Consider the following 27,334-nt stretch of genomic DNA (forward strand, 5'->3'; position numbering starts at 1 on the left):
AATTGAATATCCACACCTACGAGTAGTGAAGCAACAACCCTGTCTCTTCTTCCAATACTCCATTACCATTGATCAAATAAAGACATATTGTCCCACGCAGAAACAAGCCACGGCGAGCCTCGGAGCATCATATCATACAACAAGAAGATGGGGCGCAAGCCAAACGGAATCGTTTCCGAATTCTTCCATCGCGGTGCCAAACTCGCGGACTCGAGCAACCGCTACGAACACACCTGCAAGTCCTGCGGACAAGATTTCCCCAAAGGCCGCACTGACAGCCTTCTCAGCCATTTGGTGAAGACTTGCCAGGCCATTTCAGTTGCGGATAAACAGCGTGTGCTACATCTCTGGCGAGCGGGACCTGAACGCGGAGGACGAGGGAGCAGCGGGAAGAAGCTGCATGTAAATGGAAATGGACGCATTGGACGTGGGAAACCTGGGAGCTTGCCATATGTAGGGAGGCAGACGGTTTTCAACGGGATTGGTGGTGGTCTTAATGGACTTAATGTTCTTGCGGAAGCATCGAGACAGGTCGGCGCCTCGGATGGGAAGCATCCCAATAACAATAGCGAAGAAGGGGGAAATCCTTTAGGAGAGAAGACGATTGTAGTAGATCCGGCACTAGAAACATCCAGCGCAGGGAAGCAGCGAAATATCGGTATGCAGTCCCGAGTTCCGTCGAGAATTGTGTTGTATTACCTCTGGCTGTTCAGTTGCTCACATTAATTGTGTTTCTGGCTATCTAGAGGCTGACCTTCGCGCCGCACTTGCGACGTCCTCTCCGCCGCCTAACCCCTACGACACCCATTCGGCAGAATCATCGACCGCCATGGCGTTCCTTAATAACAGTTTCTCCCTTGCTAGCGAGCATACTCCTGACCCCGGACAGTCCTCACAACTCTCGTTGATTGCCGCATCTGCGAATGAGATGGTCCCGCAGGATGGAGGCCTGTCTCTAGATAATGATGTATGGGCTCTTACCCCGTTGCTATATCCTCTATTGGATTAAATACAGAAATGCTGCTTTCAGTCTGTCCACAAAAACAGCTAACATACTCTAGGTGGACTTCAACTCTGATACTCATCATGCCGCCTTTTACCCTCGACCTATTGCCATACATGCGAGTCCACAGGACTCCTCTGGGTTCATCAATAATTTTGGCGAAACTAGCAAGCCAATGAAACATAAACTTAGAGCGCAGTTCTCAGAAGAGCGTCGAAAGGAAGTCCAATTGGTCAGGAAAATGGGCGCTTGTTTACGATGTCGGATGCTGAAGAAAACTGTGAGTTATCTACCCACGCCTTTTGTCTCCCTTGCCGCCACAAATGTTTTGGGGGGATTGCTTGCTGATTCCCAGCTATAGTGCTCTTCAGAAGATCCATGTAGACAATGTCAGGCAATTCAACATCCTCGAGTATGGATGGAATGCTGCATTAGAGATCGGCTACCGACTCAATTAACGGCTTACTCCGCAGGTGAAGACTTCCCTCCATGACAGATAAGCCCAAGAAACAATGTTAATTTCAAGTGCAATGAACAGGCCTTCACACGACATTGGCTTATCACGACATTACCAAAGTCAAAAGCCAGCTTTCCTTTGACCTTGGGATGGGGAGAATTGAGATATTTCACTTTGATAGCCAACCCCCGAAATTCATCACCTTCAGTGCTCTACACCACCAGATAGAGCCTATTCAACACGTAGATCCTGATCTTCCTGGGGTCACGGCCGACGAAAAACCAAGAGTCCAAGCGCAGCAAGACATCCGTATATTAGAAGGAGATATAGACGAGCTATCTACGAAAGTGGAGGCTTACATGAAAACGATGGCTGTTCAGTATTTCGAATCAGAGCCGTCTACTTTTATCAGAGAATCCGTTACTTTGTCTTGGGAGCTATACCAGAACACGGCTGTAAGCAACCCAAATTATTCCAAATCTTCACCCAAATTTACGAGACGAAATGTTTGTGCAAAATACTAAGCAATACTATTCTAAAACAGGACCAATTACTAGCCGGGGTGTTAGACCTTTGGATTGCAACTCGAATCCTTGTGGATACGGAACAACTAAAATGGAAAATATTCCTCAACCCAACTCTCCCACCATCTTCCACCCAACCAATATCTTCAACTTCCACAGAACTCTGCACCGCCATCGACGAAACAAATTACCCAAACTCGTATGCTCTAATCTGTGCCCAAATGCGTGCTGCCACAGAGAGATTTGCAGGACGAATTAGCAAGGTTGTTCTCACTAAAATCGAGCAGCGGCTACTTCAAAAACAACGCAGTGGGCACTTCCGCACGTTTCTAGGTGCCGTTGTATTGATGAATTGTGTTGAACGGATGGCGTGGCTGTTCAGAAAATGGGAGAGTAATGAGCAGGATAGGCAGCAGGTATGGTACCATTTTTGCCCCTTTAAGACCCATGTTATATAATTTTAACATATTTAATCCAGTGGCCACTCGAAAGTGGACCCGCCATATACGCAGACCAAAACAATCGATTTGCCGATATTGTCACCACCCATCTCCGCATGCGCTCTCTAGCCCCGGACTGCACCTTAGATCCTGAAACGGGAAACCTAAAGGTTGGATACAGCAGCGACCCAGATGTCACCAAATGGTTCAATGCGATCAGTATTTCGCGTAAGCATCCTATATCCATATCCAATGACCTTATTACCCTAGCTTCTCTATCAAAAGTCATATTGAACATTATTTAAAATGTGATATTTCTCGTGAACTAACCATCTCGTTTCTGTCTAAATAGCTGAATTCTTCCAAGAACGGCAAAGGGAAGAATTCGATGCCTCAAATCCACGTTCTTTTGACTTGCTGTACTGTACACAGCTGTTCCGACCGGCCAGCGCTTGAAGGCTGTCGGAAAATATTGCAAGATAAACATTCCTTCTTTTTCGTTTTTCCCGCTATTTCCTGCCTTTTTGTATCCCAATTCCCCGTGTTTACTCTAACACTGTTTACAAGCGTTCTGTACATTGACTCTGGAGGTCCTGTGTCTACGAGCTGTATGCTGCGTTTTGTACTTCCGTTTTCTTTCTCATCTCTCTCACTTTCTCGTCTCTTTCTACCTTTGCTCTACGTTTATGATCACGCTATTGAATTTTTGATGCTTTCTATACTCGGGAAACTCCTCCCCCGCCCGGAAGGGCAAAAATGGCCAAACCCAAAAAGGGTCAAAAACAGAACCGGGATATTCGTTAATGGCATATCAAATCTTATAGGAAGAAGGGGATAATTATATGTTTTTTTCCTTCTCTCTTTTGGCAAAGTTTTTGCATTGCATATCTGGCGTTTTTACCTAATTCTAGCTATATACATCCTTTTGTATTCATGTGTGTTCTTGCTCTAACCTGTCGATTTTCATTTGTTTTACGTTATCTTGTACGGGCTCGGGGTTATCAATGTTTTCCTTTCATCCATTTCTTGCTCCCTCTGATGGCTCTAGTTTACAGGTTATTATTGTCTTTGTTGGCTCTGTCTGGTATTGCAGCCAGTGTTTCTTCACTTTGTTCCCCACCTCCTTTTCTTTCCTGTGGGCGGCTATGTGCTATGTTCTGTACGTGCTAATGGAAAGGTTGATTGTGATATTATTTTCCCTTGTTCATGGGGTGGGGTGGTTGGCTTGTAAATGCTAAGGATTCGGGAGGTATATTCAGAGAACGGATGGTATTATCATTGCTCATTTTTCCTCTTTGCCTAATTTGTTTTCCGCCTTTTTCCTTACTATTTCTTTTGCTTCTTTCGTTCTTTTTAAACCAGTTATTTCTGGCGGATAAATTCTTGTAAAGTATATGTATGGAGTGCTATCAGCATCAAATCTATTAGCTTTCTTTGTATCTTGTTCCCTTCTCGTCTCCGTCGTTCTTTCCTTCGGCAAAAGGTGTTATGACTACGTTCAGTAAAAGGAGTATCCCCAGGAAGATTTGGTGTTTAGTTAAACAATGCCAATCCCGTCAAAACATTTACCAAAGTTAGGCCAGGTGGCCGAGTGGTTATGGCGTCAGGTTTAGGTTCGCTTAAAATCCCTGATTTCGAGAGATTCCCGCGTTCGAATCGCGGCCTGGTCATACTTTCCTTTTTTGCCTCCTCTTCCTTTTTCTTAAGGTTTTCTTTTGTCGAAGAGAAAAATATATTATTTGCAGCCATTTTAAAATTTTACTGTCCTCCTCCATCTACGGAGGTACTTTGATGATAATATGTACAAGTTTCTTTGCGCAACCTCAATCAAGCCTGACCCGGGATCAGCTTGAAAATGTATACTGCAGTAGTATATCATCAACATCAGGAAAAGTAGAAAAGGAGTTGAAATAACACATTCGATAAATGGTCATATACCTCATAAGATAAATAACAATGGTGAGAGCGGGTTTGGAGGAAACAGGCGTCTGCGATCTGAATCTACTAGTAGATCCTACGACACGAGGAATGATAATTGGTGTAGTAGAGGTGTAATAAAATGGAGGACGAAGGAAAAACGAGAGAAGAAGGGAATGGTGTAACTGGAAGGGTTCGAGGTGTTAATAAAGAGCAGAGGGGGGGCGTTGATATCATAGGATCCATAAGGGATTGCTGATGTCGAAGAAAAGAGGAGAATTTTATGGGTGAATATTGAACACGTCCGGGAAAAGAAACTAGTGAACTCTGATGTGGTGAACACCCGGCGAGAAGAGGGAACAAAAACGAGTATATTACAAAGGCCAGGAAAAAGGCAATCAACGCTGACTGTATAAGAATAGCAGGCATACTACGAGGTATCTCACACAAGTTGAAAAAAAAAGCCGAAGAGAAACACAAAATCACAAAAACAAGGGGGGATATCCAGAATGGTAATGAAAATTACTTAAGATGGAAGAAAAATGAAAGAAGCCAAAGAGCAAGGGGGAATTAAAAATCATGCAGAAAACCACATCCTTTTTTCCCTTTCAATAAAAAGGAGAAAAACATGAGAACCAAAGGGTCAATCTATTAACAATTCATAAATTAAACATCTAATTGTCCGTCCAACACCCTCCTTGCGGCGTCCAGCCTCCTCCGGAAAAGAACGGAAGACCTCTCGTCCGCGCTCGACCGTTTATCGCTATTATTAGACGACAACTGCAGTTGTAGCGCTACTTTGCCCAGGCTCTGGAGAAGCCCTTCCATCACTTTAGTGTCATCCTGGCTAAGCCGCGCGTCGAATATTACTTGGTCGCCTACCGACTCTGACGTATACAATTGTGTCGCGGCGGACGATATAAGAGAGGATATCATGACTGTTGGGGAGCGTAAGTGTGCAGCAGCTTCGCGAAGTGAGGTAGAAGCGTCGTTGGAGTGCTGGCGGTTGTGGCCTCGGTGATGGCTGCCGCCTTTCTTGTTATTATAGCTGGTGTTTTTAATTGATGCGCGCGGCGTAGAGGCAGTGGAGAGAGGAGTGGGTGAGACGGAGCCGTTAGCGTAGATGACGGTTTGGCGAGTCTGTTGTCGGCTGGTGGTTTGGGAGTCTTGGTATTGTTGGCGGAATTGAAGGTCTTTTTGATAGAAGCATTTGTTAGTAAATTTGTGTTTCATTAGTTCGGTTCAAAAAATAGAAGGAAGAGGGAGTGTAGAATATACCGGAGTGGGAATACTTCATCCCTTTCCCGTTCATGCTCCCGTACAACGCTTTCTCAATTTCGTCGGCGCTATCCTCGTTGTCGTCGCCGTATTCCGCCCCTTCCGTAGCTGTCTCAAAGGAAGCTGTCGTGGATATTGTATCAGCGCTATTATTTCGCACATGGCCCTTCCTGCCTCGTGGTGACGTGTCTAAGTAAACAGTTGCCTGACTCCCTGGCCTTGTAGTCTCCACGGATCCGGTGGAGCTATAACTTTGACGGCGCTGGTAGGCCTTATCTCTTGAGTAATTTCCCAATGCACTGTGTAGGAAAAAGTTTTCATAGTCAAATGCGTCTTCTCGATCTTCGTGACGTGTAGTTTCTGATACAGTAGGCACAGGCGGAAAGTCTTCATATATATCCTCATCAGATGACACTGGGCTGTCAAGTGGTTCACTTAGGATTTTAGCGAGGGCGGCTCGGTCAATATCATCCGAATCATCATCGTCAAATTCTTCGTCCGCATCCTCATAGAGACTGGCTACTATCGATTTCTGGTCGGCTGGGCGATCCCTATCCGAGATGATTTGCTGTGTCGGCTCCTCTACCACCTCCGGGTCAGGAGACGGACTAGTGTTGAGGGGAGCCGGGTGTGGCTGGGCTGTACTTCCACCGATGTTCTTCTCATTACTTTGTTCGTTCCAGAAGGTATCCGCACCATTACCACGCGCGCCAACATATTCACCAGCAGTTGTATACCACTGCTCCGCCGCCGTGAACGGGCTGGGAGTGCGAAGACTTTGGAGACTCCGTCGGCGTACGTTATCTTCCTGTGCCTGAACCTTGAGGGTCGAGATCTTGCTTTTAAGATCCTGCATCTGGTCTTGAAGGCCGCGGACTTGGAGCTGTGACTGGGAACGAGATGGTATGCTAGCTGGATACGTAGCATTAAATTCCTCCACCGATGAGATTTTTGGAACGCCGTTCGCACGATTAGGAGGTGTATTTTCAAGGTTACCATTCCGTTGTGCGAACAGTGAGTCCGGTTTTGAATGTGGAGAGTCTGATTGTGAAACGTTGTTACTAGTAGGCTCAGATGGATCTTCGGGAATATAGTTGAATGTAGACACTGGCGATTTGTATGTCGTTTTAGCCTCGGATCGATCATGGCGGGAGATGTCACTTGCTCCAAAACCCGATGCGTTCGTTGACCCAAGTGCGCTGAAAGAGCGGAATGGAGGTCGCATATTTTCTCTATTGGCCACACTGCTTTGTGCTGACTGAACTGATACATCGCTCAAGCCCCTGGAATGTGAACTATTCGCAATCAAATCTTGAGAAACCCTTTGGCGCATCAGTGCTCCAGCGAGGCTAGTTTGAGCCCGCCTCTCGGTGATAGAATACGATCTGCCCATGTTACCCGTAGATTGACGGTGGTTGAGGGGAGATGTACCCATCAAGAGAGAAGGTGATGGACTCATGCGAAAAGAAGTACGGGCTCGACTGAGATTACCTTCCATGTGCTAGATAAAAATCGTAACCTGTCAGTTTTTTGGGCTTCGTCTCCTTTATGCAAGATCAATCCAATTGTAAGGAAATTTCTAGGGGTGGAGGGGAATACAAACCGTCAGTCTCTTCTTGGCGTTTTCAAGAATCCGTTCCGCTTCCTTGCTCAACATAGCAGAGGAAATTTCATCATCCATCTCCACGTCGATTTCTCCATCGACTCCCCTCTCTTCTCTGATAGCCTTCATATCCCTCGTTTCCCTCAAAGATTCGACACCCGTAAAATCCTGTGATAAGCGGTCGCTCTCTTGGCTGTAACGTTGGTTGAGCTCCTTTGTCGCATTCTCTAGATGTGTCCCGCTATGGGAATCCCCATTCTGATGATCTGTTCGAAACTCTTCCCATTTGTCCAGAATCTCACTTGGAGCACTGACCGTCGAACTGGATGCACTGCAGCTTGCAGAATCCTCCTCCGCGACACTGCCATGATCGTGATCGCCATATCCAACGTCTTGCCCTAGGGTCCCATCGTTTTTATTGTGCCATTGAGTTTTCAAAACCAGCGCACTATCCAAAGTCATCTCATTTCCCTGTGCCTCTTCATCATCTCCATCCCATCTGGAACGCGTAGGCGATTCCTCCTCTCCAATATCCGACAACGGCGGGCGAACCTCATGCCCTGCAAACACCCAATTGTTGCGCGGAGGAGCGTTCCGCTGTTGATAATTGTTGGGCGCGCTGTTCGATGCAGAGACCGCTACACCGATTCCCGCAGAGGAAACATGCAATCCATTCTCTTCCTGTAAGACGCTGCGACGGTAACCAGAGTGCTCCGGCGATGGGAGTTGTAAGGGTCGAAAAGGGGGCGAAGGGGTGGAGCATTCGCGCTCGATGTCGTCGTAAGGGAGAATCATATCGGGGTTTGTCAGTGTAGGAGAGGGGAAGGAAGAGGTATTATTAGAATTATTATTAGCTGTGGGTGATATAGGGTGGTGGCGGTGGTGGTTCTGCTGCTCCTCCTGCGTTTGCTGGTTATTCTGAGCACCGATGGCTGGTGGAGAACTCCGTTGGCTCTCAAAGGAGGTGATTGTAGCCAAGGTCGAACGAGACATGGTAGACATGGTTATTGACTAATTTGACGGCGCGGATAAGGGGCGCAAGGATTGGGGGCATGCAGCAACCCGGTCGAGGATGTACAATTTCCTTTGTTCGGGCCAATCTTGCAGAAATCAATCCTGGTAAAGTCGGGCACTACAGGCCCTGCACTTTGTTTGCCTGCCCCCACCTGCTGCCGGTGCGCGTCACTACAGGACTCACCAGCTATTTTACGTAGTGGTACGCCCGAGAATTCATCAGATGCATGCGCGGGGGGAAGGAGAGTCGTAGTAATTGTGGGTGGATCTGACTTAGGCTAGCTTTCAACTCAGAATGGGATAGGCGACGGAGTTAGGGGGTGAATAGCGAGGAGAAGGATGTCGCATGGGTCAATTGGTATCAAAGCACAAAGCAATGCATTGACATCGCGGCGGAGACGAAGCAAGGGCTGGAGACTAAAATACTGGAGCATGAAGTTGAGGATGTTGTTCGAAGGAGGTTTGACCGGAGCGTGGATGTTAGTATGAGGTTGGCCAAAAATGGACTGGGGTGATTAAAGTTGAGCCTCAGAGACGATCGACAGAAGCAACATCCGCATAGTTAACTATATATTTTGATATGGCATAAGCATGAAGACATAGCTTGTAGTTGACTAGTTAGAAAACATAGATAACTAGATGGAGGACACAGATCTAGACATTCAAACCTTATCTCGATTCCATTCCGACCTATATTTACACTTTGTTTTAGCCTTTGTGGGAATATGTTTATTGTAGAGTACTAGTAGCCCCTGAGGCCAAAGAAGCCAAATCCAATCAGAGCGTCATGAAATGGCCAATACCAATGCCTGTAAAGGAATAAACCAACCCTACTGTTGTTTCATTGTCAGGAATAATGCCCGTTAGCATACCCAACACCCCTTCCGACCAGACGCTTGCTCCATATGACAGAAAGCCCAGTTCAGAGTAATCACTTCGGATAACTTTCCGTCCTACATGTTATAAATAATTCTCCCAGGCGGGGAAGGGTATGAGGTTTGACAAGAATGGTAACGAGTAACCTAGATGGTCTCGGGCTGGGACTGACACACGTGGGTACTATGTGCAACTCGCGAAATTATAACCTTCAAGTTCCACCGAAGAAAGGGAAAATAAGTTCCGCGCTTGAATGCTTAAATAGATCGACCGACCATGCCTGCTCAGATCAGACCGGATGGAAATTTGTGTGGAACTTCGTAAACTAACAATTGTCAGTCAGACCTGAGGAACAACACCACTTGATGAGTGAGTGCTTCTCAAGAGCTCCGCCCCAGCCTCATTATACTTTATATTCCCGTCTAATTTGGAAAAAAAAAAAAAAAGAATAAAAAAATAAGCAAAACGGAAACTGAAACGAAAAATCTCAGAAAAGCTACCCAACCCTTTCCAATAACAACTTTGCCGCACTGCTAACGGCTCCCCTCTTCTCCCCCTTATTCGCCGGCTCCTTCGCTGAAAGCTCAGCCAACACCTTCTTGTGCTTCGTCAAGGTTTTCACCAACTCCCCTCTCTTCCCAAAATCCTCCGCCTCGACAAGAGCCAGTATCACAAACGGATTCGCCCCAGTGACCCACGCCATCACATTTGCCGCAATTTGCTCATAGAGCAGACCGTGAAAATTTAACGGCGGCTGCAATTTTTCTACACATTTGGTCTTGCTGTTAAACCGACCACCCTGGACGAGTGCTTTCAGCATCCGCCCCGCAGATGGGTTCTTCAGGGCTTCGGGTTTAGACGTTGGTAGAGCCGCGATGGCAGTTAGGGCGGCTGTTTTGTCACCATCTGCACTGAAGAGGACTTCTGTGATGAATTGGCAGCCAAAGCTATATTCAACCAGAGAGTCTGCACGTGCGGCGATGAATTCAAGCAGGGTTGGTGAAGCGGCTTTGACGAGCTCTTGGCGACGGGTATTCGGGTCCTTTTTGGATGTTTGGGATCGGATCGCTAGGACTTCATCGAGGATTTTCTTGTGATCTGGGTCTGTGACGAGCCAGCGTGTTGTATCCTCGGCAAAAGAATAGAGGATGGGGATCCGGGCGGTGAGGTCAGTAATTTGAAGTAGAAGCTCTTCGTGACGAGCTTCCGCAGTAGATGATTGGTTGAGGAGCTCTGGAAATATCGATTTAGATGAGAGTTTTGTGTCATCAATGACCTCGTAAGCGGTAAGGAGGACCACCTGTCCGTTCACATCGCCGGCTAGCATTTTCATTGTGCCTCTGTAAAGTCTCAATAGAAGTTTTCTGTCTTTGGCGTTCGAATATGCAAAACATAGAGATACCAGTCGGGCACCCGACTTCGTAAATGCCAAATTTTTAGCGAGGTCCCCTTCCTCGTCACCCAGGATGAGCTGGACAAGCTCTGCTGCCTCCTCACTACCAGGCGTGGTGTTGAGGAAATATTGAAGCATGGCATCATGCAACATCGTGAACCCAGTAAATTTTTTCTGGACGAGATGGTTGATAAACTCATGAAGATATTTCATAATAGGGCCCCTCTTTTCTGGGTTTTTCGAGATAATCTCCGCCAAATCTGCCGTTTCCGGCACCCCATCCGCAGGTCTGAAAACCACAAACTCAGCTCCATACCACTCGCGAAGTAACATAGCCCGCTGAGTAGCCGTCGCAACAGTCCTGTAGATATCATCCACGATCCATGACGCCTCCGGATGCCGCATGAGCCGCTTAACATGTCCATAAAACTCGGGAATAATTATATCCCTGACCTCCGAGTCGCCATGAACCAGTAATTTCCCGATCAAGAATTTTGCATACTTACTCTCCGCCAGGCTGCAATAGTCGCCCTTCAATTCTTTCGCGATGTCCTTGCGCTGTTGGGGAGAGGCATATTTGAGCGCCGTCTGAATGACACGGACGGAGTCGTGTTTGAAAACGAACTCCTTTACCCGTCCCGTGATGATAGAGTATAGCTCCGCGACAAGTTTTTTGCGCTCCTCAAGAGGTACGTGTGATTTGCGGCGAAGGCGTTCCCAAAGCTTCTTGGAGCGGGCAATAAGGTCGGAGTTTGGTTTTGCGGCTTTGCGTTCCTGCGCAAGCGCTTTTTGCTTTGCGTGTGATTCTTTTGAGGAAGTTCCACCTGGTAACAGGAATTGATTGGGTTAGACATAAGTCAAAAGGTGATTTTTTTTTTCTAGGAACACATACTTTTTACAGAGAGAGCACCGCCCCCAGTTCCATTTGCCTGTTTTTCCGAACTGCTCAAACTTTTTGAACGAGTCTTCGATTTCTGAGGCTGAGTGGTATCTTCGCTGTCAGACGGGGAATCATCCACATCTACTCCCTCTTCACTGAAATTAAAATCTTCTTCCTCCTCGTCATCATCGTCATCCTCGTCATCCTCGCTGCTCTCAACCTTTCGCTGCGGCTTTTTCGACTTCGACTTGCTTTCCACAACCGGCTTGTTTTTGTTCACTCTCCCTCCATCTTTAACTTTTGTCCGTTTACCATCACGACCATCTGCAGTATCGAATCTGCGCTTAATCCCCGCCATGATTTTTTCACCCTGAAGTAGGGGCGGGGAAGGGCAAGCAAATGGACATCAGCTAGTGCCTTGCCGAGCTTGGTTCTCTGAATATATATTTTTTTTTTCCAGTTTTTGCTTTCCCCCAGGACAAATGTTTGCTCTGTTTGCATGCTAAGTCAAGGTTTCGTTAGGGCGATCTCAAGTTGATGATACCATTTTGCTTCGGGACATGTTATCGTATAGGGAAAAATGTGAGATATATTAGTATATTGCATGTTCATCCCTGTTGAAGAAGGAAACCAAGCAAACATCATCGTCACAGGAGAACAGACGCCTTCAACTTGATGTTCTATGTCCTCCTCTCCCGTCAAAGCAGTGGGAATGGAACCTGTTATCTTTAGATTTGGGATCAACCGTTCTTACGGAGATTTTCCTGCCAAAATATCCGATGGATTATTTTAAATTAGCCTTCGCCAATAAACGGCCTTTCATGATATCCCCAAACATGGTCATGTCTTCAAAAGTGACCTGACGTTGTCGAGTTTCAGATCTATGTATTTTGGCTCGATCACATTGGTATCGAACTCTCCCACTTTCATCTCCTAAGGGATTGGCTATTACTTCAGAGGGAGAACAAGCCGGAAAGTCTACACTCTCACGCACCTGAATGCACTAGTCTTGCGTTCCACGTGAAGATATATAATCCAGCCTGCAAGAAGGATACGAATATATGTCTTGTGAACTGCAACTGGAAACATCAACAACAATATTAATGTGAATGAAGAAAAAACAACTAACCCAGCATATCTCCCGAAACTACACAGCCGGTCAGTGAGGCAGTGCGGTAAATGTACAGACATCATCTTCAAGAAACTAAAGTAGATTGGAGATATGTATAAGATATCTGGGAGTGCACGAACGTGTGCGTCTTGACAATTTCTTTATTCTTCATTACCGATATGTCAGGGGCTTTTTGTAGCGTTTCAAACATTGCTCGCTCCATCGTCTCTGGTTAAGAGGAGGTACGCTCAATGGGCACATTATAGTTATGTCTATATTTACCTTAAGAAGTCGCCAACGTTTCTGCACTGGAATCGGTCATCAGTATTATAGATATATGTTTATAATTCGTGTAAGTAATATTAATAGGCTTCCATATAACACCGCAAGGTAAACAAAAAGATCCAAAACCGTTTCCCCAAAGTTCCCTCAAGGCCGTAAACATGAAATAGGAAGCGACAGATATCAACCCTGAGTCAAATATGTCCAATAGAAACAGACCACCCAATCCAAAGTCTGAGATATTCTTATGAAGAAAACAAACAACACTTCTTACAAGAAGCGTACGTGAAACGTGAAAAGACACGCAGTTCCCCGTTATCATTCAACCGACCTGATTCACCACCGTGATCAATTCATCATCGGCACAGCCGTATTCATATCACTTGGCATCAGCCATAACGGGGATCTTCAAGCTTCCCAGCTCAGCCACCTGAATCGCACCAGCACCAGTACCAGCACCATCACTCTGCTCCCGCTTCCGCCCAGGCAAATGAAAGCCCAAACTCAAATGTGACGAACCAACCTTGTTATTATCCGCAGCTTCCACTCCGCCAGTGCCAGTGCCAGCTGCAGTAGAAGTAGAAGTATTAGGAGTAGGCATAGAAGCCGTCATCACGTTGTCCCCCAAGCGGGCCAAAAAGCCCTTCTTCTTCTTCAGTTTCGCATCGTCATTCAGACCTATGTCTACAAATTGCTCTTGGTCTTGCTCATCTGCATCCTCATGCTCCTGTTGCTGACCCCGCACTTCATGTGGAGACTCTGATGGAGGGTCGAAGGTGTAGCCGCTGATTGTCGAGCGAGGAGTTGTTGTAGGGCGGGAGAGGCGGGATTCGAAGGAGGTGCGGGAGAGGCCGCTGTCGGATTGGCTGACGGGGGAGCGGGCGCAGATGTCCTGGGAGAAGAAAATTGGTAAAGAAAGTTAGATGGGGTTCTGTTTCTCAGTGGAGATATCTTGCTTGGAGGACGGGGGACGGGACAAGAGAGGGGGTGGTCTATACGAATGAACGGCGATAGGAGTCGAAGGATTCTCGGGATATAGGGAACGGCTCATTCTCATCGACGAGGCTTCTTGTGTTATTTTGCGAGGATGGCTTGCGCCAGAAGCTCTTCTTCTCTGTGGGTGAGGGCTGATTGTAAAGGATTTGTCAACTCGGCTGCATTATGGTATATTCAAATATCTATAGGTGACTATTTATTACTGGGAACTGGAGGATCCTACCGGAAGATAGACCCCGTTATCATTGACAACTGCAACACGAAATGTAATATATCCTGTTAGACAAAAACTAAATCGACAGGAGATACAGAATTCAAGATACATAGCGTACCACTCATTTTGTACTCATTGGGCTTTTCATCCACACTGCGTCGGAGAGTCAATGATGTCCGCTGCAATCCGTTCGGGCCATTGCCCACCACATTCTGCAGAACTGGGGGGTCACTGGCAGCCGGCACAAGGTTCACGGCGGGGCGCTTGGGGAAGAAGTTTCGAATCTGGGGCATGACTGGCGATGGGAACTTGGGAGGCGGTGATATATAAGTCCAGGAATGGGTCAATGACCGAGTGATATAGTATAGTAACTAGTAATATGTGTATAGCAGTCAGTATGTGGTACTCGATCCGTCCCACCCACTTCCAGCTGACAATGGGAACTTTAATAACCAGCCCTGGATTCGGCTCACATGATCAGACAGGGACCAAGGTTCCTCCTCCAGGGCAAAAAAGTTAGGAATCAATGGATAGTAGACTTTGTAGCATTAAAGTTGACCCAGATCCTTGGATCTTTGATCCATCAATAACCAAGATTCCATCCTCCCTCCCCTTGGATATAACATGGCAGGGACACAAATAACTTGCAGTTAGAAATCACATCCTGACAATCAGGTTCTCAATTGCATGAAAGTATATTATTATACGTCTATCTATACTAGATACATCAGCAGTGAATGTGGATCAAGAATGACGTGGTGGTGTGTTGAACAGTTGGCAGTTATGGGGCTGTGAAGATCATAGAATTGAAAATCGTGATGCCACCCCGGCAAATGCACTTGAAAAGTGAACTACAGTCTCTACTTTCAGTTGAGGGTGCTGAAGCTCTTCTATTGAAAGTTAATCGCCATTGACTGAAATTTACAACAGATATCCATCCATGGATACATGTTAAATCTCAAGTTTGAGAAGAGGATCTTGCCGGATGTTCAATTAGATCTCTAATCTCTTCCAAGCTTCTAACAATGTCCTCGAATTTATATAGTTGTAAAATAACTATGGCTTATTCTAAATCTATATTATATAGAAAACGAAAAATATATATATATATATATATAAATCTATAATAGCCATTATATAAAATCTATACTTAAGTACAGTATTAAATCATACAATATACAGTGATAATTTAAAAAAAAAAAGTTGTCATAAAAATCAGTTGAAGGCATTTACCTCCTCATCCTCGTTCACCATAGCCCTGGTGCTGACGGAGTCCCTGAGAAGGATTTTGCCAAGAAATTTAGCGCCCAAAACAAAGTTTGAACCCTGTGTGGCCCCTGCACGGACAAACAAACTTCGAGAGCCCTAACAAGTTCCGCGCCTCTGTTAAGGATCGGCTGAGTCAAACCCGGCTGATCGTTCACTTATATCTTGGATGGCTGAGCTGCATAAATGGGCTCGCCATCAACCCGGCCGCCAGTTGTGAGCTCGAAGATCTCGATCTCAGCTCCTCGCCCCCCATACCTGCCCTGCCACTCAGCAACAAACATCGCAGTATTGATCCACTTTAGATCTTTGATGTCCGTGCTGAATGTACTGTGCATGTGCTGTTAGTTGATGATAAATAGCTTCAGGAGATGGGAGACACATACGCGTAGCCCAATCCGTGAAGATCCTGCTTGGAATAGGAGGTGGTGCCAACAACCTTGGCTACAATGTGCTCCCCGGCGTCGTTCTCAAAAAGATAACGGGATTCGAAAGACTAGTTAATGGAAAGTCAGCCTAGTTTTATCATTTTGTGTCACACTGATGGACATACAGTGAAGCTCCCTGTGCAAGTGTCCAGATACGCTTCGACGGATGAGGTAATGTTCTCCACAATGTGGCCATTGAATCTGCCTTTGATATCGCCGCTCAAAACTGGGACGGTGGCAACCACGCCGGCTGGCGTCGTGGTGTTGATGGGATAGCCGACTTGATACTCAATGGTGACAAAAGACTTGCCCTTCGGTTGATTGAAAACTCCATTTGCTGCCAGGGCGCCTGCCACTGAGCACATGAGAGTCAAAAATTTGAGATGCATTGTGAAAGGAAATTCTGTCGAATGAGGACTGAGAGGTCGTCGAGAAGGAGTTTGTAAATGATTGTTCGATGAAGTATCAATCGAGAGATGCAGGCTGGATTTATATTCATCATGGGAAGAGACCAAAATTCCTCTCTATCTGCGATCATGGCTTGGCCGCTTCTTGGTCTTGTTACGTCCGTACCAAAGATCAATGAGTTTTTTGTTGAGCGGAGATTGTAGTATGAACACAACCAATTAGAGTCAGCGGTGCGGTCCATGCATCCTTTGTTTGACAGCTCCGAGATATAACGGACGGAACGATCTTCGGACTTATCCCATCACAATGGGGCTTTGACTTTGCCGAGAAGCTTGAGAAGCGACACTTCAAAAATGTCAGCACTACAAGATCCGGAGGAATTGGCATCGCAATTTCAACGGAGCTTGCTGTGTAGGGAACTCTCTTAGATTTGCTGGAAACACAGCCAACATGTCCGAATGCTGGTGATGAGGTGATTGTAGAATATTTGTTTGGTGCGTGACGTTTGAAAAAGCAAGCAAAATAGAATGGCTTATTAATCGCCAGATCAGCGGATTTTCATCGTTAGACTTGCTGGTAGCTAACTATATATAGCTCAATCCATCAATCAACCTAATATGCATATACATTCAGTGATGCTCACAGGAATATCAAGATATTTTAATGCTGTGATGCTGTCTTTTGATCGACTCATACTAGTTACTCATCAGAGCCATCATTTAGTTATCTCATCAAAAACATTTCTAATTGTTAGTAATTTATCATCTACCAGATAGCTTCTCCATGATATCCGAGAAAAAAAGCACATAGTTTCTTTAAATATATATATATATATATCTCTTTTATCATTGCTATCTTTAGCAGGAGATTTATTCTCGAAATTTGTCTAATTTTCTCAAATGATGCTAATAGTTACTCATTAGTCTTAGGACTCTGTATGTGCTGCTACTGTTGAAGTTTATGTCAAGTTATCACTGGATAGAAACTCATTATATATACAGACCGCTAAACTGATCATGCAGTGTATGAGGAATGAACGTCTGGATACTGGTATCTTATCTGAACGGGTAGCTATACAACGAAAACCCGATCTCGATCTTCTACGCGGCAACTGAATACACTCTTCTATCCCATCTACCATTCCCGTTATGTTATCTATCCAATGAAGGGCCAGCCGTGGTTTTCTGTACAAACTAGAGAACGTGGAAAAAGAGATAATACCACAGGAGAAGAGTAGCAATGAAAAAGAAGATATATATATTAAACGAAAAAAAAAAATTAAAAATGGGGGATATAATTTACCTCCTCACCTCTTGATATACAAAATGCAATGGAACCATTTTCCGTGCACTGACCGCATGCTGTCCCATTTCAAACACTATATTTACTGTATCGTTACAAAAAAAAAGAATAATTTCATGTCCCTAGTTTGGATTTGTACCGCAATCCACCCTCTCGCTTGTAACCCTCACGCTACCTGGGCTGGAGGAAGCTTTCTCAACGGTATGGTTATACCGGGGTACACAATCCTTTTGATCGTTGCTATCTCCCTCAACACATCCACTTCGAGCATTTTCCTGCTGGCCCGTTTCTGCAATGCCGAACTGCCTGCGGGTACGCAGAATGTAGGGTCGCCATGTTGCTGTCCCTCAATAATCCCGGGGGTTCTCTATCGGGCTCAAGTGCGCTGTTCAAATGGTGGTCCACTAACTGATCGAAGTTGCCCCTTTCCGGCTATGCTTTCAATAACCACGGAGTCGCCAGAGTGGCCCTGTAAAGGTAGATGGATTTCTGATGCTATGGTATATTTAATTTTTCCCGCGAATTTTGATCAATCATCAGCTTTCTTCTGTATGTTTCCAATTTAAACATTGCCTCCTCTGTAGCAAGATTACCAGAGTGTTGAGTGTGGTCACATACCAGTAGCAATAGGTGTAGAACCCCACCCCTGAGCCTCCACACCACTGCCACTTTCCTCTGTGAGGTAATTTATACTACCAGTGTCGCCTGTCTGCTGCTGATCCGATGGCTCCACTCCACCCAGGTCACCAAATTCGAATCCAGAGTACCTGTTATCATTCTGTGAGATATGCGATTCGGACTCGCTTTCCTGCTCGTTCCTATGAAAAAAATCACTCTTCGCCCGTCTGCCATTGATCCCCGAACTCGACACATTCGCACTATCATGAGATTCAGGATAGGGCAAGGGTGAGCTGACAGAAGCCAGCTTGCGACAGCCAAGAGTCGCTGTTCTGGGTGCCAAGTAGTCGGATCCGCCTCTGGAGGGAAGAGGAGTGACGGGAAATGTAAGAGTCGATTTTGATCCCAGACTTGCCGGCCTGCTAGGATCGGGCGTTAGCCCCCATCTGGGGCTTCCCACTGGTGTGTTGTGATGTGAGATCCAAATCCCTTCAATCTCGATCCCTCGTTCTATCGCCCTCGAACCGAAGGGTATATCATCACTTCCGATCTCTAGCATTCCGGGAGTACGTACAGCTGCTTCTTCCCTTGCGGCAGCTGCGGTGAGTTTTTTTAGTCGCAGTGAGTTATAGATGTGAACCCCGGTACCGTATATGAGTACAAGGAACTGTCGTTTAAAAAGAAGCGGAAGAAAAGCATTTGTGTTAGAATGGGAGTATCCGTAATGGCACTTTCAGTGGAGGAGGGAAAGGGGGACAGTACTATAAGACATCCAAGGACCTGGGATTTGGTAATGAGACGGTTAGCGAAACGAAACGAGGTAAAAACCGCAAAAAAAGTTGGGCAGCACAAGGTATGTGCATAGAAATACAACCATGGGACATGAAGGAAAAACTCACAAAGCACATTTTCAGCCACAGCGCCCAATCCACAAAAAATTCCATGGTGCGTGACGTCGGATGCTGATTCGATCGATATGCAGGTCCGTTGACATTGAGAAAGAGAGAGAGGGGAGGGGGGGGAGTTATCCTTGATACGAGGTGCCCAGGGAGCCGGAGGAGAATGAATACATCCACAAGAAATGGATAGAGAGGAGTAGTCAAAGCCAATGCTTGTTAGGTTGGGAACAAGACAGGAACAGCAATGAGGTACGGACCGGCAGTACTGTCGTGATACAGCGCAGGTACATGGGAGCTGGCGGAGAGCAGGGGCTATGTATGTTATGTATATGTATGTAAGTATGTACGAAGCATGGAAAGGAAAGGAAAAGAAATAGAAATGAGTCGAGGTTATTAGGATGTTTCGTTTGTGGCCGGGACGAAGGAGGTGTGGCTCTTCTGTCCGCTCACTTGTCGCTTCCACCCGGTGGAAGCGTATTAAAGGCGCGCGAAGGGAAAAAAAGGAGAAAGAGCCTCGACTGCAAGACGACGAGTATAAAACAGCAAGATGGAATGTGTAATGTACAGCGCAGACACAGCACATTCAGCAGTACTCGCGGGGAAATGCTCTCAGGGACAACCCTTCACGTCCCAAAGCATCATTTTTTATTATTTCACCGGAGCGACATGGCTCGAATGTGAATGAAAACGAAAGTTATTAATTAAATCAGTAACCTAGGAAGACAAGAGAAGATATAAGAACTTGAAAGGATATCCTCCCGTGAGTTTCCAAATAGAAAAGTAAATGAGAATGCTTCCATAGAAAGAAAATTTCCATTATTCTTGGAAGTGTGGAAAGGAGGGCAGCACAACTACTTATGCAAGGGCACACACACTTAAGCAGGTGGCGGAAGAAAGAAGAATAAAGAAGCAAGAATGGTGAATAAATTAAATGCAAAATCCCATGTCGAGACACATCACTCCCCCCGGACTGAGATGTTGCAGGGGTCAAATGAAATGGCTAGATATCAGATCTCTCAAGATCTTTGAGGTCTGACTGGTCAGAGACAAAGAAAAAAAAAATGAGAATAAAAAACTCATCATAAATAAATCAATGAAAAATAAAGAAACATCTCCAATCAGATGGTGCAGGGTGACAAGGGAGAAACAGAAAGACTTGTCTGATCCGTTACATCCATCCGATACAGAACAAAAGGACTGGAATGCGACACTTGAGACTCTCCTCTCATTGCAGGCAAAGTGGGTGCTGGCATTTGTCAGATGAGTCTTTGTTGAGCTAAAAGACCAGCTGTTGTTGTAACACCGAAACAGAACGGTATTTAAGACAAGAAGTCTCATGTAACTCTTGCATGCATAAGTGTTGGAAGTGATGTCAGGAAGTTGAAAAAGAAGACTGAGATTTCAGGCATGGCTGCATGGACATTTGCTTATCATATCGGAAAACCCGACCTCGTAAATACGCTAAATCTGCCAGCTGGCGCAGATCTCGCTCTCCACCACTGACACAACGGAACTACCGTGAGGAATTGCTCATATGTAACTGGCATACTAATGTTAACTACCTATCCTTTCAAGCACGGCTTTCTCCCTCCCAGAATATTCGCAAATGTCATGCTCCAGCCCCTCGAGGTCACAACTCTGATCCGCGACGCTGAATCCCCAAGAACATGCCCCTGCGCTCCATCGAGGCACGACACTTTCCGCTGAAGTGAGATGGAAAGTCAATGGCAAGCCGCACTTACGCGGCCGAGAATAGTAAAATTCAATCTGCGGGTGCGCAGGTGCTAGGCGGGGATGTGATGGATGCAATCAAGAGGTCTCCTAGGGTTACTTCGGGTCACCCTGTTCGATGGGAGATTCATGTGGAAGTTTGACTCCGTGGCGCGCAATGATCTATAACGAGGGTTTTAAGTACTTATCAAACTTCTGCCTTAACTTACATATTTCCCTTATTTAAGATCCATTGGTCGCTTGGGCGTGACCGCTTGACAGTGGATGTTAGTGAAAATGAACCCTATTCCATATGGCACGTAAAATTTGTGCAAAGTATACGACTACGTGGTAATTCTGAAGAGGTCATCGCTGCTGTTGTAACTTCTGATCAGCACCGTCGTGGCCTATATTTGGTAACCGTCAGTAGTGTTTTTGAGTCTTCGTTAGAACTTAAAGATATAGACCACACAGAAATTAGAAACAGCCATCCGGAGAAGATTGCAAGCCCGAGCCATGGGTATGAGGTTCTTTGATCTTTTAACCGGGATTGTCTTCCTGATAGGTCCCGGCAATGTATGCTTGGATTCTGTATCCACAACAAAACTCATGAAACTGGCGGGTAAGACGCCTGTGTATTGAAAATCAACCGCCCGGAGCTCACCGCTGCTATCCACAGGGAAGTTTTCTCGATACATATCGGCTTAGAGCAGACCAATGGCTTGCTGCTAAAATCTACAGTCTTACAACAGTTGTTGGCGTCTGGGAGAAATGTGAGGACCTAGACCGTCAGCTGCTGATTAGCATAATGTCATAGTATGAGATCGCAGTGCCTGCTTGTGGGAATATCAGTTGATAATGCGGCGCTCACCCGGTTAACGAATGCTTCTAGTTGCCTACCGGAGATAATGTAAGCTTTTCCGTCGTTGGAGAACGGGTGTCGAATACGCTCCCCACTAAAGCCTCCAAACCTCCCAGGCGGTGGTTTGATGGAGATGAGTTCAGTTATTGCTTGGGATCGCTGCTCATCTGATGCAAAATGCTCAATATCGATGTGCTCCAAGACAATATAGACCAAGCCACCGGACTTTTCCCATGCATGAGAGATTTCCGGAATTCGAATTGTTGAATTCGGGTTGGCCTTAATCTGAGTAAAGAAAAACAGTTGCGTATGCGCTTCAGCCATTGTGGTATTATTGTACTTGAAAAAAAAAAAGAATCTTTGCCATTCGATGAGTACATGAGATGGTTATAATTACTGCCCTTCGTTCGCTCGACACGGCCGCTTTACCAAGGATTTTGAACGCAGTTCCGGAATAGCGGGGTTGAGGGTTTCTTTATCGGTCACCAACATGGCGGAGCGGTTAGTAGAGCACGGATGTATGGCAGCAAGGAAAGATGTGGTTTTGGAATGTTGAAAGGTTTGAGATGATTTTGCTGGACGTCTCTATATCAATACTGCTGGCGTTCCGCTAGTCTGCAATAGGGATCATTGATCCAGGCTAGAACAAATCTCACAGATTTCGGAGTACTCCGTACAAGATTAGAGCATTGACTTGGTGTCCCCTTACTCAGGATTCACTTCTCCTCTCTGCACGTAGGCAATTAACAGGTTGTTGACTATAAATATCCTTTTTGTTCTCTTCTTCTCAAGCACGCCGTTTCAGGACGACGACCTAAGTGCTAGCTGGAGATCGCTATTCAAATGGAGATTCGATGGATATATCCTAGGCAGTATCCAAGTGGTGGTCCTCACGCAATTCAGAGAAGCTCCCAGGGCATCCGGCAACTATTATGATACATTCTGTAGATTTGGACACTGTTATGAATGTCTCTGCTACGAATTTCTTCACTGAATCGACTTGCATAAATAGTTCTGAATGGTTGATTCCCTATTCGCATTACCATGCAAGGAAGTTTGAAAATGAAATGAAGACTCATTAACCCTGCTACAAATACAGATTCGCTGGCGGCCGCCTAGTTGCAAGCAGTACCGTAATCCTTACCTACTTTGTCAAAACAATAAAGGGAGAAGAAGACAATACTCTAAGTGATTTAAACCACTGAAATAAGCAGGATAAAAAAACCAGAAAAAAACCACCAAAAAATCACATAAGATCCATCGCTTCCACATTATTCAGACTATCATCGTTCATATCCGGCGCCCCACTGTCAACAAAACCAAATTCCCAATCGCCATTCTCAATCCTGCTCACTCGGTCTAATTCCGCTTGGTACTCCTTTCGCAGATCTTCCAATGTAACGATGATACGTTTAGGAAGCTTTGATTGCTGGCCTGTAGAGTGCTGCGATGACGTTATGCTTAATTTCCTCTCACCCGCACCAACACTTGAGCGTGGGGAATAAGTAACATCGTGCGCGGGGGACGGCAGTGAAAAAGAGGTCCGCGGGGACTTTGTCGCCATGGTAGAATCTAAGAATGCGGAGCCATCATCACCATCGCCATCATCATCATCACCAGCAGCAGCAGCATTGTTGATGATGCTACCGCCTCGTGGATGAGCGTTGTGCTGCGGAGTAGGAACCTCGACTAGGATATAATTTTCATTCTTATCCATACATGCAAGAAGGTTTATCAGAGACAGGAGCTCATTTCGCAGGTTTTTGCTTTCCAAGTCTTCCTCACTAATTTCCTGATGTTGAGCTGCTGCCGCTTCGTTCGCGTTTCGTCGCATCATCAACGCGCGTGTCGAGTAGAAACCGCGATCCCTCATCTCGCGTAGGCGCTGGACGGCTTGATAGGACACCTCTGCTGCGCCACGGATATCATTGCGCGCCACGCGGTAGGCTTGGAGAACGCGCTGGTAATCTGGGATATCGGAATTTTCTTGCCAAGATGTTGCTGTGGGTAGGGCTTGTCCTTGTGATCGACCGTGAGTAGATTGTTTCTTCGCGAGCGATAGGAGGATTTCGTCGACGTGGGAGGCTAGATTTGGCGCCAACGATATCGGAAATCGAAGAATCCTTTGGAGGCCAGCAATACCTGGCCCTGAAGCAGCCAGAATTGTGGTGATTAAAGCGGTGAGAGCGGACTTCTGCAATGCAGCATCTGTGTATCGTGAGAGTGCAGAGTAGGCTTCATCAAAACGACAGGTCTTTAGAGATGCATGGAACAGACGGGAAAGAAGATCAGTCCGGAGATATATATAATCAGAGTCAGGTTCGTTTTTCCTTGGGTCAGATTCCAGAGCCTGGAGAGCAAGGCGGGCAAAATCGGCAACATGCGCAAAAGCCCGTGCCTGCTCGAAAAGGGAAAGAATGTGCTGAAAGTATTTAGGCAGCCCGTTATAAAAGCTGTTGACGGATATTATATCAAGAAGGTTGGAAGACATTTCATGAAGGTTCCCAACTGCCTTTCCGTGAGCTACATTGAAAATACATATTTTATGTTAGCAAAGAATTATTATTTCCATTATACAAGTCATATTCAAATAGCACTTACAAAGGATATACGCAGCTTTTTGGAAATAGATAGTCGCTGCATCAAACTCGGATTTCGCTACATATAGTCTTCCCTTGACGTAAGTAGACCAGGCGGTATTAGGCTGGAAGCGTAAGAAGTCAGAGGCTAGGTCAATGTTACCCGAAGCCAGGAGGTCGCATTGAATAAAGACTAAAACATTCGGAAACGACACTTCACCCTGTCTTGTGATCCAAGACACCACGTCTCGAATTTGTTGGGTGAGGGTAAACGTTTGAGGAACGCCGAATGTCGGGCGTGGCTTGATATGGCAGGCGAAAAGGTCTTCAAGAATGGTGGATAATCGGGGCTCTCCTTTGTCCGCGCCTGTCCCTTCGGGAACTGCGGGTGACATCGCATTGCTTGTCCTGCCATGGGGTGGATTTCCATGCCACGGTCGAACATTTGATCCCAACCAGATCATCATCTCATATTCTTTTAGCATCTCAATCAGGGTCACAAACAGGTCTACCCCGTCAAACAGCACGCCATCTTCCTGGGTCAACTCAGTCTCGACGAAAACGGTCAGTAGTAGAAGGTCATATAGAACTTGTTTGTTCAATCTTATTGTTTCCAAAGCGCCCTGAACAGTTACCATCCGCCCAAAATCTGTCGATAGAAGTTCAGAATCCTTCCCCGGGAATCCAAGGGGCATCGTATCGATAATTGAAAGAAAGAGTTCGGTGGTGAGCTTTTTAAACCCGATGGCTATCTCAACACTCGCAAACATGCTATCAAACATATCATCTGTAATGAGCTCGGCGAATTTACTCTGTGCATGAAACGCAGCAATCCGCTGGGCCGCCGATAGAGAAGGCTCGGTAAAAAGCTCCGCATTTAATGCGGTTGCGCAGGCATGACTGAGCTCTGGAGTGAATTTCTTTCTAAATGATGCAGCAGCTGCAATAAGTGCCGCCGCCAGATCTGAGTCTCTCAACTCCTTGTCCAAATTTCTATGATGTAAAGAGTCTTCCAACGTTCTTCTATGATCTCTTAACGCATGGCCGTCATTGTGGACGACAAGCTCTGTGCCGCTACACTCCCGGATAAGGCAACACCCATCAGAAAAGAGTAGCCATGGAATATCCGTAAACGCGTCATAACTTAGTGAGATCGCCTCGTTTCGTTTTCCATTCAGGTCATCGGCAATCTGCCAAAACTGCCGCCATTTGGTATCTGTTTCTCGTCGATACTTTGTATAGTCGACTCCAGCCTCGCTGAATTTTCGGAGTGTCACCGATTCCGAAATGGTCGAGTAGAGCTGTTGCTGGAGGGGAGTAAATTTTTTGTTGTTTCTAGGTGTCGGTTTGATTTTCATCGCATCCTGGTAAATAGCAAGAGATGTCGCAAGGATTTCATGAGAGTATCTGCCGGGACAGAAAAGATACTCCAGCCATTTCTCCGCGGGATCCGCAATGTCAGATAACAGGAAACTCGGGGGCGGTTCGTCACTGCTTGTCTCTAAGGCCATTCCGGTCCAATTACGGCGCCATGCCGATTCCAAATCATCCAGGTTAAAATGCAGGCTGTAAACTTGATAGAGGTTGTTGTTTCTCCAGAGTACCCAAAGGACCATATGTCTTCCTTCTTCCATAGACTTTATTTGAAAATCTGCAATATTCCAAAACACACTGCCTGAAGGGTCCGGGTCCACAGGTTTCAATTTGGAGTCTGGAAAAAGATCTTCTACCTCCAATTGCGATCCCAACCCACCCTTCACAACCCAAAATTTAAACTGGCCGTCGTCAAGAGGTGAGTAAGTGACGGCATAATATGTTTCACCCTCGATCGCCCTTTCAGCATTGAAAACGCGAATAAATGCAGACTCAGACGGATTCAGCGTTGCAGGTGCAACATCTTGCTGTTGGCCTGTCCGGTTTAATAAATCCCTCGATGCAGCCAGCTTATGGCTTGCCAAATTCCAAATCTTTAATGTATGATTGAGGCCGACGACGAACACGAAGGCATGGTCAGAGGTTGTGGCAATTGCATTTGAAGTATTTGGATCCAAAACTCGCCCGTCATAGCGTATCTGCTGGTGACCATTCCATTTAACGAGTCCACGCAGCGAGGAGCCCCATGGCTTCTCATCGAAGGTGATCGCAGACCAATTTGATCCTATGCAAGAGTAAAAATAAATAGCAGTTAGCAAAAAGAAATCTTACTATCATAAGATAGCTATATAGCTATCTAGCTATCTTTAGATAATGCGTACCGTCATCACCTGCTTTCCTCGTCAACCTCAAAAGGGCCCCACTATCCAAAGAAATAAACAATTCTTGGGGACTGCTCGCATGCAAGCGGTGAGGATGCGCAAATGCCAACGGCGCCGGGCAGCTCACTTTACACCAATCGGGCACGTTCTCATCAATCGCTGCGACCCGTCTAAAGAACTCCTGCCGTAGACTAATGGTGTACAAGTGCCTATCCCTCGTGACAACGAACAAACTCAGAACTTCATGATCCTCCGAATCCGCCAGCGCAACGCCGTGCGGTATTATCTTCTCCGGGAACTCGAGCCGTAGTAGTAGGTTTGCCTCATGATGTGGTTGTGGGTGGTTGTTACTGTTGCTATTGTTCGTCGCAGAGGTCGTCGTTCCCGTAGTCGTCGACTCGCTAGCACCTTTTGTCAAGTCCACAGACTTGATCTCGAGAAACCTATCGTTGCCATCATCGTTGCCGCCTACGACTCGCCAGAGGAAGCTGCGTGGGTATGTTTTCCGCTGGCGGAAATAGACTGCACCCTGTGAGGCTAGATAGCGCTTCACGAATGCGTCTTCATCCTTCGTCGTGTAATCTGAGTACGCTGTATTAGAAGTCGACGGTAAGAGGGAGAATTTGGTACGTCGCTGTTGAGGGTTGCTGTGACCGTTGCTGGAGGATGGGATTGGGATGTTTACAATTGATGCCGGTGCGGTTTGTCGCGTGTCGACCCTAGTCTCCTTGTATATTTTGAGCATGCTGGGCATGGAGATAATCAGAGGGTATTTTTAATTGCAGATGATTGGTAGTTCTAACTACCCATGGCTGGATGTTGAGTGTGGGAGAGGTGGATATGCATCTGAAGCAAGCTTGCGTGATAAAAATTTAAGGTTTGGGAGCCCGCCAGCCGCGCTTAAAGAGCTCAGTAAAGAGCTACACAACACAATTGCAGGTATTGAAGTAAAGTATCATCAACAACGCTGGAATCAATTTATATTCATATAATAACCCTACATAGTATGCCTCAATATA

General features: G+C 46.0%; 9 protein-coding genes and 1 non-coding gene across 10 annotated transcripts; 3 read left to right on the forward strand and 7 right to left on the reverse strand.

Annotated features, from left to right (window-relative positions):
• Positions 1 to 147: 147 nt before the first annotated feature.
• Positions 148 to 2,880, forward strand: HCBG_03224 (uncharacterized protein; the record flags this gene model as incomplete). The annotated part of the gene is made up of 8 exons (XM_045430273.1): positions 148 to 658; positions 747 to 967; positions 1,062 to 1,283; positions 1,365 to 1,476; positions 1,542 to 1,915; positions 2,005 to 2,400; positions 2,463 to 2,652; positions 2,777 to 2,880. The coding sequence occupies 8 exons, from the start codon at positions 148 to 150 to the stop codon at positions 2,878 to 2,880; spliced, it is 2,130 nt and encodes a 709-aa protein (XP_045288416.1).
• A 1,121-nt stretch (positions 2,881 to 4,001) lies between these two features.
• On the forward strand, positions 4,002 to 4,094 carry HCBG_11018. The gene has a single exon. It is a non-coding gene; the product is annotated as a tRNA-Leu (tRNA).
• A 913-nt stretch (positions 4,095 to 5,007) lies between these two features.
• Positions 5,008 to 8,224, reverse strand: HCBG_03225 (uncharacterized protein; the record flags this gene model as incomplete). Its single annotated transcript, XM_045430274.1, has 3 exons — positions 5,008 to 5,534; positions 5,620 to 7,120; positions 7,223 to 8,224. 3 exons carry the CDS (start codon positions 8,222 to 8,224, stop codon positions 5,008 to 5,010), a joined length of 3,030 nt encoding a protein of 1,009 aa, XP_045288417.1.
• Positions 8,225 to 8,893: 669 nt separating this feature from the next.
• On the reverse strand, positions 8,894 to 11,743 carry HCBG_03226 (puf family RNA-binding protein; the record flags this gene model as incomplete). The annotated part of the gene is made up of 2 exons (XM_045430275.1): positions 8,894 to 11,329; positions 11,398 to 11,743. The coding sequence occupies 2 exons, from the start codon at positions 11,741 to 11,743 to the stop codon at positions 9,609 to 9,611; spliced, it is 2,067 nt and encodes a 688-aa protein (XP_045288418.1).
• A 1,072-nt stretch (positions 11,744 to 12,815) lies between these two features.
• Positions 12,816 to 14,281, reverse strand: HCBG_03227 (uncharacterized protein; the record flags this gene model as incomplete). The annotated part of the gene is made up of 4 exons (XM_045430276.1): positions 12,816 to 13,670; positions 13,777 to 13,905; positions 13,998 to 14,026; positions 14,107 to 14,281. 4 exons carry the CDS (start codon positions 14,279 to 14,281, stop codon positions 13,158 to 13,160), a joined length of 846 nt encoding a protein of 281 aa, XP_045288419.1.
• Positions 14,282 to 15,203: 922 nt separating this feature from the next.
• HCBG_03228 (uncharacterized protein) lies at positions 15,204 to 16,071 on the reverse strand (the record flags this gene model as incomplete). Its single annotated transcript, XM_045430277.1, has 4 exons — positions 15,204 to 15,264; positions 15,513 to 15,584; positions 15,641 to 15,750; positions 15,808 to 16,071. The coding sequence occupies 4 exons, from the start codon at positions 16,069 to 16,071 to the stop codon at positions 15,204 to 15,206; spliced, it is 507 nt and encodes a 168-aa protein (XP_045288420.1).
• A 1,697-nt stretch (positions 16,072 to 17,768) lies between these two features.
• Positions 17,769 to 18,954, reverse strand: HCBG_03229 (uncharacterized protein; the record flags this gene model as incomplete). Its single annotated transcript, XM_045430278.1, has 4 exons — positions 17,769 to 17,887; positions 18,011 to 18,432; positions 18,585 to 18,607; positions 18,910 to 18,954. The coding sequence occupies 4 exons, from the start codon at positions 18,952 to 18,954 to the stop codon at positions 17,769 to 17,771; spliced, it is 609 nt and encodes a 202-aa protein (XP_045288421.1).
• Positions 18,955 to 20,422: 1,468 nt separating this feature from the next.
• Positions 20,423 to 22,020, reverse strand: HCBG_03230 (uncharacterized protein; the record flags this gene model as incomplete). Its single annotated transcript, XM_045430279.1, has 2 exons — positions 20,423 to 21,400; positions 21,491 to 22,020. The coding sequence occupies 2 exons, from the start codon at positions 21,803 to 21,805 to the stop codon at positions 21,227 to 21,229; spliced, it is 489 nt and encodes a 162-aa protein (XP_045288423.1).
• On the forward strand, positions 20,634 to 21,155 carry HCBG_03231 (uncharacterized protein; the record flags this gene model as incomplete). Its single annotated transcript, XM_045430280.1, has 2 exons — positions 20,634 to 20,777; positions 20,868 to 21,155. The coding sequence occupies 2 exons, from the start codon at positions 20,634 to 20,636 to the stop codon at positions 21,153 to 21,155; spliced, it is 432 nt and encodes a 143-aa protein (XP_045288422.1).
• A 577-nt stretch (positions 22,021 to 22,597) lies between the features above and the next one.
• On the reverse strand, positions 22,598 to 27,060 carry HCBG_03232 (uncharacterized protein; the record flags this gene model as incomplete). The annotated part of the gene is made up of 3 exons (XM_045430281.1): positions 22,598 to 24,004; positions 24,083 to 26,218; positions 26,316 to 27,060. 3 exons carry the CDS (start codon positions 27,058 to 27,060, stop codon positions 22,728 to 22,730), a joined length of 4,158 nt encoding a protein of 1,385 aa, XP_045288424.1.
• Between the last annotated feature and the right edge of the window lie 274 nt (positions 27,061 to 27,334).

The sequence above is a fragment of the Histoplasma capsulatum genome, assembly GCF_000150115.1.
Source record: "Histoplasma capsulatum G186AR genomic scaffold supercont2.4, whole genome shotgun sequence".
Lineage (NCBI taxonomy): Eukaryota > Fungi > Ascomycota > Eurotiomycetes > Onygenales > Ajellomycetaceae > Histoplasma > Histoplasma capsulatum.